A 16,214-nucleotide genomic window follows, 5' to 3' on the forward strand; every position below is an offset into this window, starting at 1 on the left:
TCATTACTCCTGTGGAAAGGGCAATACCATAACAACTTATTTTAGCATTTTAGATATCCTAATAGATACTAGAGCATGTAATACAAGTCTAGTACTTTGGAAATGAGATCAAGTCTAGATAGGTATTTTTCTCAGTATGTAGTATTAGCCTTATTATCCATAGAAAGTTGCCTCCGAAACAATGTTTGTCATTTGTAGAGATCTCTGTTTATATCTGTTTCCTCACTATGTCATAAGTTCCTTAATGAAGGGAAGGCTCTTACACATTTAATGAGCTAAAATCATTTCACATTGACAGTATCTGGCTCTCATTTCAGGCTGAATGAGAGTCAAAGGAAGAACTTTTGAAATACGAAATTTTATCATAAGAATCTCTAAAGACAGTGTTCCTGGCATTGGGATTAGCATAAATTTTCCAAATGATTTTGATGTGAAGACAGTATTGAGAACTATTGAGATAAGTCATTTCTTCCTCCCAGTTGGACTGTACATATGTAAACTCAGAGTTGCTAAAAAGAACAGGCTAATATCATTGTTACAAAATGATGTGCAGTTTTCTTCAAGCTGTTCAGTTATTATAATTTCCTTCTATTAATTTGTAAAATAGTATGCTACTACATATAATGACACTGCTAGAATAAGATTATTCCTAAGACCTTGGCAATTCCCTTGCATTCTCTTAGTATAATTTTAGTAAGTACAAGAATGTTAAATGTAATGAATGTATAAATGTGAAAAAATGAATTAGGTTCGGCACTTTATTTATACTGACAAACATTTGTTTTTGTAATCTGAAAAATTTTTTCTTAAATGATGTCACTATGCAGCTGATTTCAGGAATTTGATTTTTCATTCATTTGTGTTTGGGAAGGTCATACTCAGCTGTGCTTAAGGCTTACTTCTGGGTGTGCACTCAGGGATCATTCCTGGTGGGGATCGGGGGACCATATGAGGTGCCAGGGATAGAACCCAGGTCAGTCATATACAAAGCAAATGTTATAATATGGTTCCTGGTCCATGCTTCTAGGAATCTATAAGGAATAATTAGGTAAAATATTTAAAGAGGAGCTATGCAAAATTTTATGATATGAAAAGCATAGTGTATGGTGGATGGGGAATTGATAATTTGTCTTCTCTGTAACTGCTGAGATATAAGCTACAGTGAGAGCTCCTAAACACACAGGAATAGAACACTCCCGGAAATCACAGTTCTCCATTAGGTCTGAGTGTAGCCTTAGAGGAATGACTTAGAGCAAGGAAAGTGAATATTTAAGAAGTGATACAAAGAGTCAATCAAAATTATTGTCAAATAGATAAAGAAAACACCTTCGTAAAGACAGAAAAAAAGAACCATTCAGAAACCCAAAGTGCAAATTATTTCAGAAAGATTTTGCCACTTGAGAAAACAGTCATACTATATCCTCAGTTTACTACTAAAGAAAACGTATATTCATAAAAAAGCATAAATTAAACATAAGCATCATAGTTTTATTTTCATGAGGAAACACAGTAAACTGCATGTGAGTGCTTGTAGAGAGCAGCCAAGTTTTTAGACAATTGTGTCACAATTTTTTTAAGTCTCCTACATGGCTGCATGAAAATTTCCTCAAGATGAAGGACTTTTTCAAAGAATTGGGTATCAAGTTAAAGATCCTTTGAAATTAAATACTCTGAAGAGAAATAAGTTCCAGAAGGATGACAATGAACTCCCTATGTTTTCTTCACAATCACTCTGTGGTAGTTAGATTACCTAGCAAAAATCTCAGATCTAGGACATTTTTTTCTCCATGAGTTGTTCTTCCTATACATCAACTCAATGCACATTTTTAATTCCATTTGCTTTGCTTACAATTCAGTAAGCCAATTTGATGTATCTTTAGAAATTCAATCCATGTAAAATTTTGTGAAAATACAGAAAATATCTGAAGGTAAAAGTTAGAGGTTAATTCAAGATCTTAATTCTTCTTGAACACCAGTTGACATTGCACTTCCTATTTTCTTAATGACTAATTATTATAAACTGCCATAAAAGAAGTTTGATCATCAAAGTTTTCATTTTGAAAGTTAATAACTCACATACTAAAAATTCTGTGGAGAAATTTAGAGATTAATAATAAAACTGAGGAAAGTTACATTCTATGTAGTCTAGTAAAGTATCATTTAAAAATTTCCACAGCCTATTTTATAAATTTATAAAAAGCAGTATAAAAATTAATACAAAACACTAATAAAACAGTAAATTTTTTATATGAAGATCAACCATAAAATAACATTAGATAACAAGGTCAGTGACTGAAAAGTTGGTAAATTATATAAAGAAAGAATAAACTTAAAGAGGTTTCACAAGATACTAATATATTGTTAAATGATGTCAGAATACTCAGCACATTAAGAGAAAAGGTTCCTCTCTTTGAAAATGATACTACAGATCCACAATATGAAATAATGAAATTGAATCCTTGTCTCACACCATATGAAACATCAACTGAAAATGGACCAAAATCCAAATTTAAGAACTAAAACCAAAAATCTATGAGGGAACTGGAGATACACATCCATGAGTCAGTATTTAGTCGTGAGTTCACCGATGTGCTATAAACATATGCAGCACCAGCAACAACAAAAGAGATAAATTAAATGCTGTCAAATTTTAAAATGTCAATGAATCAAAGGATCCTGTCAAGAGAATAAAAATGACTCACAGAATAGGTGGAAATCTTTTCAACTAATATATATCAGATAAGGGTTAACAGATGATCAACATCACTGAACATTACGGAAATACAACTTATACTAAAGCCATAATATGATATACACTCATTGGACTTAGAGACCATTCCATTTCTCCAGAATGGCTAAACAATACCAATTACGTTTTGAAAGCATAATAGAAAACTACAAAAGTGTGAATAAACTGGAGAACTTGCTCATTCTTAATAAAATTTTAAATCTGTGCAGATAGATACATGGGGTTAGAAAAATAGTACAGCAGGCAGGGCACTTGCCTTGCACATGGCTGACCCAGGATCGATCCCTGGCACCTCATAGGGTCCCCAAGCTGACTGGAGTTACCCCTGAACACAGGCTCAGGAGTAAACCCTGAGCACTGATGTGTGTGTCCCCAAAACCCAATACCATCAAAAGAAACAAAATAGGGATGCTTCTGTAGAAAAATATAAAACAATTATCACACAGCAGGACTGTACTCCCAGATATATGTCCAAAAGAATTAAAAACAGTATCTCAAATATTTGCAGGGTGTTATTAACAGAGTTAGAGACAGTAGCCAGAAAGTAAAAACAACTTGAATTCATAAAAAAGTGGATGAACAAAATGTAGTATTACATATGAGTGCAATACCACTCTACCATGAAAAAGAGTAAAGTCTTTTTATCACAAGCAGCAATAACTCAAGTTTTGGACAGGATATGAGGAAAAAGATTCTAACTTGCTTTTGGGAATGTAAACTTCTGCAGTTACTCTGGAAAACACTATAAAGCTTCCTATTGTAACAAAAATTAGTATTATCACATGATCCAGAAACCCCACGTTTGGGTGTAAAACTGAATGTTACAAATTACTAAACAAATAACTATATAAATCTATGTTTACATTATAGATAACATTATAGAAAGGAACAAAATATGGAAGCAACTGATAGATGGCTGAGTAAAGATTTATAGTATGGAATACTTTTGCTATATAAAGGATGAAATTTTGCTATTTCCAACAAAATGGAAGAGGCTTATGAGAATTATGTAAAGCAAAACAAGGAAGCCGATTCTTGGATTATTTTACCTATGTATGCAATACAAGAATATAAAACTGATGGACGGGCAAATTAAAAATATATCCCAGAGACACCGGTAACAGTAGAAGGAGGAGCTGGGAGTAAAAGAAGTAGGCTGGGGTAAAAATGGTAAAGGCATAAAAATAATTCTGAAAACAGTAATAAAATTTGTGTACATGCTGGATAAATCCAAAGATATTAAGTGAAATAAATGACATAACAGCACAAATATAGGATTACACATGAAATATTGAGAATAGGGAAAACACAGAGTCCCCCTAATATATATTAGTGATAGCAGGGAAGCTGAGGGGCTTAGTACTGTGTGATAAGGAGGTTTTGAATAAGGAAGGTAAAATGCTTTGGAAATAAAAATGGAAAATATTAAAGAATACTAAGACTATATGAGACCTCTGAGTTATACACTTAAGACGGTTAAAAGGGCACAATTCATGTTATAGATATATTGTGGCAAAAAATATATATTTATAAAAGCTATTCAGCCAGGGGCTGAGTCACTACAAAGCAGTTTCATATGCGGGAGGCCCCGGGTAGGGACCCCAGTCATAACAGGCCCTCTGAACACAGCAGGGTGTAGGCCAGAGTGGCAACCAAGCATGGTGGGTGGCCACAAGGCAACAAAACACTAACTCTATTAAACCATCTTAAGGACTGCATTTTCCTTTTATTCAGAAAAAGTCATCTAGAATGAATAAATATCTGTGCAGTGTATGTGCTAGCGAAGATGCCAGGGGCAACAGGTCTTGAGCATAAATAAACATAAATTTTGCTATGGTACAAATGTGTAACTGAAGTGAACGGCATCCACAAAGTTACCCTGGGCAACTATAAAGCTCTACAGCATCCTTAAGTTGCTTCCTTTTTGAATTTTTTTTAATAAATATTCTATGATTTAAAATACTCTGAAGAAATACCAAGTAAGTATACAATGAGACAATATAAAAAACATCATGCCTTCTCTTCTATCTATAAACAGGTATCTGTATTTTCTACCTAGCCATATGTCTTTTAAATATTAAGGGAATAGATGGAGTAACCCAAATAACAATAATCCAAATAATAATAAACAGTCAAGGCTTCATGAAACAAAGGGTTTGAAATAATTGGGGGAAAAAATCACAGCAGTAATTTTATATTTTTATAACAGTGGTTGGTTACAGCAACGCAAGCCACTCAGAACTGCACAAATAGATGAAAGCATGTTAAAAGTAATGAAAAATGAGAAACATTTGCAGTCTTTTGTTTGTTTCAGCCACAATTGGAGATGCTCAGGGATTACTCTTGGCTCAGCACTCAAGAATTCTCCTGGCAGTACTCAGGGGACTGTAGCATAACATTGCCACAGGTAGCTTAGCTTTATTTGGGTTACTCCCATCACAGTGCTGGCATTCATCTGTGTTAATTTGTAACTTTTTTCTTTGTGCTCTGTTGACTTACTTGTAAATATTGTTTTCCTCTTCTCCCTAAGCACCCACAAAGGCAGGGTCTCAATGAAGAAAGGGATGGACCCAGGGCAGCTACATGCTACCCTGGCATCGAGATGGGCCTGGCCAAAGTGCCTAATGATTAACTGTAAGTTAAGAGCTTGGTCATGGACAAATGCTGTCATGATCCAAAAAGCAATAACTAGATCCGGACTCTGCTAGGGTTAGGTATGATTAATGATCAATACTACAGCCTTGAGTGCTGTAGTATTGAATCTGTGGCAAGATGTTCCCAGGACAGCTGCCCTTTAAGTCTCAATGTATCTCTTACTGTGTCCATACAAAAATAACTAGTATTAAGATGTTTGAGTTTTTGGACTGAGGAAAGAAGAAAAACACCTTAAGAGGTATTTTGCCTGTGGGCAGTCAGGAAGGGCTTTGGAATACCTCTAGGTCGTGTTTCCCTTGAGTCTGGTAGGCCTTCAGGAAGGGCTTTCTTACATTCATTTTGCTACCTGGGCCCAGAGGGCGAGGAAAGAGACAATTAGGGTTGAAGAGACCAGTGGAGAGAGGAGCATCTGGAGAGCTGGGATGGAGGAATGAGGGGCTAGGTTGGAGGAGAAGCAGTCAGAGGAAGGATCCAGAGAGGAGAGAGAGAGCCCAGGCTGCGAGAGGGAGCTCAGAGAGATGAGCAGGAGACAGGAGGAGATGGGAATGAGGGGCAGTGTGAGACTAGAATGGGGGGCTCATAGAGACTGAAACAGGTGCGTGGAGAGAATGGAATAAACAGCAACTGATCAATCAACGGGCTTGGCACTCATTTCCTCTTCTGTCTGCCCCATGGCCTATGCTGCTCTGGCTGGCTGAGGGGCCTGGGACCGCCCCCCCCCATCCGAACCCGAGCGGCCAGGGGGAGAGCCTTCGGGGTCTCCTCAGGCTGCCCCTGGTAGATTTTCTTACAAGGGACCAAATGGAATGCCAGGAGATGAAGCTGGGCCACAGCATGCAAGGCAGGCGCCCTATCCACTTTATAACATACCAGGCACTGCAATCTTTTTAACAATAATGTCCCCATATTACTTTCCTGGTTTTCACACTATATTTCATTCATATATGACAGCACAGTAAAGGAACCTCGGCAAAGGTACATGGGACTTTCTGTACAAACTGGCAGCTCTTAGTGAGCCAATAATTATTTAAACTGCAAAACTACAGGACACCATCTTCCGGGTGGAAAGTGCAGTGGAAGAATAAAAGGTCACCTGAGTGTTACATAATAGTCAATGAAAATAAATACACTGAAATATACACTCAAAAGGGAAAACAAATCTACCGAAAGCAAGAGAATACAGAACAGTATTGCACTGTAGCACTGTCGTCCCGTTGTTCATCCATTTGCTCGAGCGGGCACCAGTAATGTCTCCATTGTGAGACTTGTTGTTACTGTTTTTGGCATTTCGAATATGCCACGTGGAGCTTGCCAGGCTCTGCCGTGCGGGCGAGATACTCTCAGTAGCTTGCTGTGCTCTCCGAGAGGGACAGAGAAATCGAACCTTAGTTGGCTGAGTGCAAGGCAACATGCCCTACCGGCTGTGCTATCACTCCAGCCCGAAAAAACAAAAAAACAAAACATAATAATCAAAAGTGACCTGAATTAAATTCTCTTTAAATAAAGATTCAAATTTCCGAGTGAAATACTAGGAATAGTTGTGTAAGTAAGAGAGTTGAGTCTGCCCTCCTCTCCTGCCACAATTATTCAGCAGGAATTCTCTCTAAACACATGAAAGAGAAATCTTCTGTTTGCTTCACATTTATGCTCTTTATTCTTTCAAAGTATCTACAATAAATTATCTCTATATTTTCTAAGAATTTTATAAAATATAATAAAAATATTATGATCCATACTGACAATTTTTATGTGCCATCCCACTTTCAATCTCCTTTAATGTTTGCTTATACTCGGGAGCTATTATAAACTTTATAGTTTGTAGTAGAGTATAATCACAATAACTTCAAAAAGTTTTAAATGAAAACAACCAATTTGGTCTTTTAACTTTGAGATGATATTATGCCACCAATTGGAATTGGATTCTTTCAAATCCATGCCCCTCTACCTCCTCCCCTGATGCCAAAGAGGCATCAGGGGCAAATGCTCAAAATTGTTTGAGATACAAGAATGAAGCATAGTTTTATTCCTTCTAAAAAGGCAGAGCAACAGTAAAAGAAACACAATAAATACAAGTTACAAATTTCTCATCCGGCTTAATTCAAATGTTACTAACACACTATACTAAAATACTCGTTCCAAGTATTCCCAGGAAGTGGGCAGTTCTCAGCAAAAAGACATTCAGATAAACATATTATTTGGAGAACTGGCAAGTGTATTCATAAGCACAGAGCCAGGAGTAAGCCCTGAGTACTTCAGGGTGTGGCTCTCTCCACAAAATAATAGCCAAACAAACCAAACAAACCAAAAATATTATATCACAACTTTCAAATTCTTTACTTATTTCTAATTCATTGGTATGTTTTATAGACCTTAGAAAATTTAAGAATGTAGAGCTATCACAAATATATGCAAAAAGCAATCATTAGGTTTTTAAAAATTAAAGATGATGTAATTTCACATAACTGGGATTAATATTTACAAAAATATTTGGGAAAAATCCAGTCTGCCCCTAATTTATTTACATGTTTGATCCCTAAACACATGGTTATTAAACACAACAAAAATCTTTTCAATTCATGAGTTTTAACTTATGAAATAAAAAGGTTAGAAGGCCTGAAAATTTATCTTTTCTATGTTTTTGTATCTCAACTTTCAGTTTGTCATAGGGAAAAATATGTGTTTTTTCTTTTGTGCTGTACGAGTAAACTGTATCAAATTGGAGAAAAATGAAAAAATGTAAATGTTCAAAGACCAAATCATTTGAAAGGAAGACTATTCTTCAGTTGTGGTTCTTTTTTAAGTGCTGTGTTCAGAAGTCCTGGTCTTGATCACATCAGTGAAATCACCAAAATCTCTTTTATTTAAGTCTACTAAATACTTAAAAAAGAATAAAATCAAACAAAGCCACAAAATAATTTATGTTAGCAACTTCATACACAGATTCCAAGGAGACTTCAAGGCTGACTTTTATTTTATGTTACTTATACATTTGGATTTTTTCAATATGAATAAAAATGATTTATTAAGCATACAGTTGCTTAATCAATGCTTCAAGTCAGAAAGTACTTAAGTACTGAGACATTAATTTTTACATAAAAGTTTCCCAATTTATAAAAAGTTTTCTATTGACAGATAAGGCGTAGAAAAATGCAAGTGACATCTGCTAAGCTTTACTTATAAAAACTTAAAGAAATCCTATGGGATAACATCACTCAATTTTTCCTGGAGTACCTATGATGGAGACTTCCTAAAAAAATCTGGAAATAATTACAAACTATTATAGTACCTACAAAAGTTTACTTGAAAAATAAATCTGCTATTCATCAAAGAACACAATACAATCATAATAATGTATCTCAAGCATAATAAAGTATCTGAAGCACATCTGATTGTAAACGATTTAAAAGTCAGAATGCAGCACCAGCACTTCCAAGAATCCAGTAAATAACTTTGTGACTGATTTTGTAAAAAAAAAAATACATACACACACATAAAATTTTGCTTCAGCTCATTTTAATTCCAAATAAAGGGAAATGTTTCACATATATACGTTATATGTATATAACACATATATATATATGTATATATATCTGCGCTACCGTGTGCAACTTTAACACAGAAAGAAGAATAGTAAATCTTGTGTCATAAGATCTACCTGTAAAAGAAGATGATACAAAATAGGGAATATAGTAAAAGAAATTAAATTCTTATTAAATATTAGTAGCTTCTTAAACTTAATTCTTTTTTCTAGAGAGACCTAAAATTCCACTGGGGAGTAGACTGGATAGCATGTTCCCTGGAGTGTAAAAGGCTACCCATATGAACTGCATTATCCTTGACAAGTACCTTCAGACACTTGTAAGATGATCTCATGTAAATTTAGACCATATTTTGCACACAAACTTTCACCAACAGTAAGTTTATTGAGAAGCTCAGATAAGATGAAAATGTGATACTCTTGGTAGAATACACTATTATTCATATAAAATTTTGAAATGGAAAACATGAAATATAAAAATCATCTAATTTGTTGTAGCAAATAAAAGAAAAATTTCAAAAGTTGCTGCATTTTTCTTTCCCATTGCAATTTTTAGCTGCATAACTTTTCCAAGCAAAATTTTATCCTCCAGTGGTTTGTCTAAATTTGAAACAAAAATACCCACTATTTAAGCAAATAAATTAATGGTCAAATGCCATTTGCATTGAAAGCTTATTTTAACCAAGAAACAAAACACAGATATATTTTTTAATGTGGGAAGATAGAATATATTTAAACTACATATATGTAGCATTATCAAGATCATTATTCGAATTTGATACTATTTTAAAATAACTGTCCATGATAATATCAAGCTATTGATATTTACAAGGGCTACATGAAACAGAAAAACAATTGAGAACTTGGCAAGCTGTCCAGATTCCTCAGGATGCTTCTGCCCTGGCACAAAGAGCTCCTGGCGCTGAGCTAACTCTACAGGGATCGTCGGAAGGGAGGCATTAAGGTCCACAGAAGAAACCCAACTTTGGAAAGTGCTATGCCAAGCAATCTCTGGCCATTAACGTTACTTATCCTTCTTTATCAGATATCAGCTACTGCTATGGTTTTCCTGCTAATGCATGAAAAAAGGAGCTAAATCATCTTGAATTTGAGTAGCACACAATTTGAGAAAACTTATCGAAGACATTTCTATTTTTCTGTGTGTCCCAAACCAAAGGTTTTGAGACAATTAATTCCCTACAAGGATGATTTCATAAAGCAACTTTATAGTATAATAATAAACCTCCCAACACCTGGATATTATAGAAAAAAGAATGCTCACTTATTTCCTTAACAGTATTTTGTGGAGTTTATTATTTATGGAAACAAGAAAATCAGTGTAACAAAAAATAAAATAATATAAATTACTTTTTAATTTACAAACACATATTTTGGGTAATTTAAATAAGCTATATTTAATCAGTTGGCCACTTAAAATATTAAACACACTAAATTATTTAAAAATTTCAAATGAAAAACTCAAACTAGAGACATGTTTATAATAACACTGCTCTGCTGAAACATTGCAAGAAAGTGCACTGCACAGAGAGCTTAAATTTCTCACTCTTCCTCTCAATCAATATCTGAGGCAAAGTTGCATCTCTAGGGCCCTTAATGGCAGGAATTCCTGGAGCCAGCAAATGAGTAATGTTAAACCTATGATTAGATGATGAGGCCATCAAAGACACTAGAGCCTGATGCTAAATTCCTCTTTATTTCTCTGAACTTCAGTGAAACCCAGAGCTAAGGAAGAAGAAATTTTATATCTATCCAAAATATTTTTATAAAATGTGCATCACCAAGAACCTAAAAGGCTCAGACATATTTCTCAGAACATCTCTTGAACTCAGGATCCTTTAATAGAAAACGAATTTCAAATGCTCTGCACATGAACATATGAACCAGTGATGTTGTTTGGTTTAACTTTCTCCTTACTCATATTCTTCCTGAAGAAAATGTGAGCAGTGGACTGAGTGACCACCCTATGAACACATTCTGGATGAAAGTGTCCCTGAACACCGGAAATACACTGGTGAGTTCTGTTACTTTGTTTTTGCTGATATTTTAAAGGATTAAATATGCTGTTTAGTGGGAGGTAACTGAGTTCCAGGCAGATTCCAAGGTGGTCACTAGTAAGAGTTTGTTTATATCTTTGTTAATATCTAAAAATGTTTTCCTCTGTATTGGAAAAATGATAGGCATAATTTTTTTTCTGTAAACACATATAAGCTACTTTTACAATCTCAGGCTATAAAATTTCTGGTATATAAAGATCAAGATAGTGAGTCATGACAGAACTAGTGAAAATGTGGATTATTCTATTATGTCTCTATAGTGGGTAATTATCAGAAAAACAAAGCACATATCTGAATAGAGCTTCTTAAGTTTCTTAAAAAAAGTAATGCAATATAACAACAGTTTTCATTTTTAATTATTAGTAGTAATTATAAAGTATTTAACATATGCAGACTTTTAAAATTTAAATACACACACACATATATTACCTAAAAGCGGAGAAGGATCAATCATACCAAAGACCAGTCATTGATAAGTTTATTCTATACTTTGGCTATTGCATGGGGGGGAGAATTAGTTTTTATTATTTCAAATCCAAGAGATCAACCCATGTAGTTAGCAATAAAAATCAAAATTTAAATTGTACTAAATGCCGTTTGAATGGTGGGACGTAACAAAAGTATGTGTATGTGTCTATATTTGAAGAGCCTGAAAGACAAGCATAAAGACGGTGGGGAAGAGTAAGATAGTGAAGGGGAACAAAAAAAAAAGATGGAGATAATAATTACGTGGGAAGATAATATGTATAAAATATATCAATTAGATTATCTACTTTAGTTTTAGAGATTATATAATGTCTCTGTGTGTGTGTGTGTGTGTGTGTGTGTGTGTGTGTAAGGCATAAGTAGCCCTAAATAAACATACACATTCTATTCTTACTGCCACTGAAAAACCTCAAGTAATTAAGACGAGATTCCTGTACCTGAGAACAAAGCAGCATAACAAGCTCAACCACGGATGTGCTGGACTTCATACAAACGAGGCCTACAACAAAAGAAGGTTTAAGCAAAATCAGTTACAATAGTAGAAATCAGTCATTCAACTCAATTGAGCACACATTTTTATTTACAAAAACTCTCCTTTAAACTATAACTCCTAAATAAAATGAATGGAAACATTAACACATGGTTTTTAGAATTAACCTTTAAATAGTATGATTCAAGAAGGTGTTCAAAATACTCAGCAATTCACTTCATGCCTGGGTCAGGGCATTGTTACACTTATGCACAGTGGAGCATATTTATCAAAATTGATAGTCTAGTTAGAGCTGCGTTATACTATGTTGGCATTTGATTACGTCCTGGAGTATAGAAGATCTGCCTAAATTTTCTTCTAAGAAACAAACCTCAAATACCTTATTAGATAATCCCATATATAGTCAGTTATTGAATAATTTTTAAAAAACTGAAAATGAATTTAACAGTTTATTAATGTTTATTTTTTAAAAAATCCCATTCTTCTGCTTCCAAATCTTCAAAAAGACATGAGAAAAAAATAATTTTTTTTGTAATAATATGTATGTTATAATGTCTACTAGCAACTCATCATTTGCGACATGTTATGCATTATGGATTGTGTCACATCCATATGGTCATATTTAACATTCACATATACTCTGATGTAATAGCATCGGTTTCATTGTGCTAATAAGAAGATATTCTTGCTGGGGGTTGGAGAGACAGCACAGCGGGTAAGGAGATTGTCTTGCTGGTGGCTGACCAGGGTTAACTCCCCAGATTGTCTCCCCAAGCCCCACCAGGAGTGATCCCTGAATGGAGTCAGGAGTAAGTCTTGAGCACTACTGCGTGTAGTATTTAAAAAATGAAAAAAAAATTCTATAAGCAATTAAAACATTAGCTAGTTGAGATTTTTTTCAATTAAAAGAATATCTGCTGCATAACTGTTACACATAAAAGATAACTGATTACTGGGTTTTTTCTTCTTTCTTCTTTTTTTTAAGGTGCCAATATAGAAAGATGAACCACTATTGTTAACAATCTTTGGACAAGATCATACCGATAATGATGCCTACTAATTTTGACATTTTTTTCCTTAATTTCAAGTCATAATTAATTGAAACTACCCTTATCATTGAGACTACCCTTATCATTCCAGTGTGGCCCTAGAGTGCCCCCAAGGCCCCCCAGCTGCACCAATCACTGGCCCAGTCCTTGAAACTTCACAGCTGTGAGTGATAATGCAGGGAATGCCAAGAGACTCCTGGCAACGGTGGGGGAGGCGCACTCCCCTCCAAAAAGTACTTACATTTCTTTCTTTGCAGAGAAATGTAATAAGTGAAATTAATGTAAGAGACAGGATGATAAAGTCTCACACTAATGATTACTAGAAGGGGAACTAAAGTGATACAGTTTCTTTTTCTTAAGGCAATTTCAATAACCAGCTTGAAAAGCAATTTCAATAACCAGTTTCAAAAGCATTGAAACTTGTTATTCGCAGGTATCTGTGTTGTAGGTAGTGAATAAATGCCCACTCGTGTCTCACTCTGCTAACAACTCTATCCTTATTGTACAGATGGACACAAGTAAAATGGTACTAGTATTCCATCTTCTCAGATCTTTGGACAGTTAACTAATGAAATCCGAGGTAGATGTGAAAAGCTCATTTAAGAACAACTGTTTTAAGTGACTGACAATCCTGAAGCTCAGGAGCCCCAGAGACAGAATGATTAAGGGGACATTTATCACCTGTTGAGTTGACTACTCAACGGTCTAACATAGAAAAATTAAGTAAAATTCAAAGTATGAAAAGCAAAGTGTCATACCGAACATATTTGCTCATTATTGATTTAAATATTAGACTTTAAGGCTATGTAAGAGTAATTAAATTATAAGGCTACATACTATATAAAGAACTATTATTCACCATAATAATTTTAATACACCCCAATTTGAAGTTAAAAATTACAAACAAATTACACTACACATTTAAATGGACTTTTAAAAAAGCCCTCTGTAAGAAGAACGCTCACAAATCTTACAAATACTATCGTGACATCCTAGGAAAATGTAAACAGATGTTTCCCTGGAGCTTTGTTGAAAGCAAATGACAAATGAAAGAGCTAGCAGAAATGTAGTCTTCAAACACTACTCCAGAACTTTGAAAAAAGGCCAGTGACCTCAACGCCACAGACACATCTTTATTGCTACCTCTAGTCTGTTTTGAGCGAATGAACAACCTCTTCAAAAGGGGCTGTGGGGGGACCAATGGGAACAAAAGTTGAGTCAATTTTGGAAAATGTAGGACATCAATAATTACATAATTATGGGCCTCTTGGAGAGATAGTACAGTGTGTCAGGTGCTCGCCTTGCACATGACATGGATGACCTGGGCTTGCTCTCTGGCACCACATATGGTACCCTGAGTATGATAGGAGTGATTCTTGAGCACAGAGCCGGGATCACCTGAACACTAAGTGTGGCCCCCCAAAAGCAGAGGAAAAATGTGAGTTTTTATATAGATTTGTATTTACACAAATATATTTGTAATTTTTTTTGTGTGTGCTTTTTGGGTCACACCCAGCAATGCTCAGGGGTTACTCCTGGCTTTGCACTCAGGAATTACTCCTGGCGGTGCCCGGGGGACCATATGGGATGCCGGGGTCGGCCGCGTGCAAGGCAAACGCCCTACCCGCTGTGCTATCGCTCCGGCCCAGTATATTTGTAATTTTTTAACAAAATTATTATTAAACCAAATAAGTAAAAGTCAAACATTTTTATGATATTAGAAACAGTCATGTTCAGATATTCCTTATACACATAATCTATTGTTTTTGAATAAAATATCACCCACATTTATAATTTTAAGATCAAAGAAAAAACCCATCATTTTGTACCCATTAGTTATATTATGTATAAGAGAAATATTTTTAAAATGTATGCTGTAGGATAACACTGGGTTTGTCCTTTTAGCCTTGCTGCAGGGAACTTAGGTTTATTGGACTACACCCATCACAGTGCTACTAAGTCACTCCTATTTCTTTGTTTATCTGTAAACTCTTCTCTGCACCCTCCTTCCCAACCAGTTAATCACCTTTTCCCTAATCAGATTCTGTTAAATTATAAGATCAGATCCTTCTGGGACATTGAACTTGTAAGTTAAATATTGCTTTTCTCCATCTTTTGCATAGTTTACTTTAAAGCAATGTCCTTTCTGTATGGACACAGGAAGGCAATTAATATTATGCTCTGTAACTTGGGGGTTGATTGACTCCGAATAATATTTACTCCTGAGCATCTGCTTTCTCAACTCAGTTGCCCTTAGTTCCTTGCACCCCAAAAGCAGGGTTCCAATGAGGGACTGAATGGGCCCAGGTCAAGCTGTGAGCTACCCTGGCATCGAAATGGGCCAGGCCAAAGCACCACAATACTCAACTGTAAGTTGAGAGCATGGTCATAGACAAATGTTGTCATGATCCAAAAGTAACAACGAGACTAGGACCCTGCTGGGGTTAGGAAGACTAACCTGACCTGAGGACTGTGGTCTGGAATATATAGTGAGATGTCCTCAGGAAGAACCAAACTTTAAATTTGATATATCTCTTACTGTGCTCATACAGAATGACATTGCTAGAAATATTAGAAGTAGATCTACTACAACTATTTAAGTGCATTACTAGCTGAGGAAGGAAGAAAGGGACATATCCTCATTGGAATTCTACCCTTGAGCAGTAATCTGGAGTAACCTCCTTACATGAGATTTTGTCCTTGAGTTAATCTCCTGGAGGAGTGGTCTTACCTCTCTTTGTTGATTTTTTAATGTTCAATCCACCTTTCTATCACTACCCTATGTGATATGTGACTGGTGACTGCTATATAAACTAAGATTGTAAGATCGGAGGGGGTGAGAGAGAGAGAGAGAGAGAGAGAGAGAGAGAGAGAGAGAGAGAGAGAGAGAGAGAGAAGAGAGAAAGAGGAGAGCGAGAGGGAGAGAGGAGAACAAGAGGGAGATGGAGAGAGGATAGGGAGAGAGGGAGAGGGAGAGAGGGAGAGAGAGAGAAAGAGAGAGAAAGAGAGAGAAAGAGAGAGAGAAGAAGAGGGAGAGAGAGAAAAGTAGAAGGGAACCAGAGCCAGAAGCAGAATGAAAGGGGATCCAGAAGGAGAATGAAGTAGCATGGGGGAGAAAGAAGTAGGAGGAGAATCAGAGAAGAATGGAGATGGGAATGGAATAAACTGCAAC

The 16,214-nt window shown here is 35.5% G+C and overlaps 1 protein-coding gene across 5 annotated transcripts in view; it reads right to left on the reverse strand.

The window, feature by feature from the left end:
- The window catches only part of NBEA (neurobeachin), a 625,086-nt gene that overhangs the window by 325,694 nt on the left and 283,178 nt on the right, over nucleotides 1-16,214 (reverse strand). For all 5 annotated transcript variants that reach the window (XM_055142057.1, XM_055142054.1, XM_055142047.1 and 2 more), the window contains one exon: nucleotides 11,941-12,002. In XM_055142057.1, the coding sequence (XP_054998032.1) occupies nucleotides 11,941-12,002 (62 nt within the window). The remainder of the gene's footprint in view (nucleotides 1-11,940; nucleotides 12,003-16,214) is intronic.

The sequence above is a fragment of the Sorex araneus genome, chromosome 1 (genome assembly GCF_027595985.1).
Source record: "Sorex araneus isolate mSorAra2 chromosome 1, mSorAra2.pri, whole genome shotgun sequence".
Taxonomy (NCBI): domain Eukaryota; kingdom Metazoa; phylum Chordata; class Mammalia; order Eulipotyphla; family Soricidae; genus Sorex; species Sorex araneus.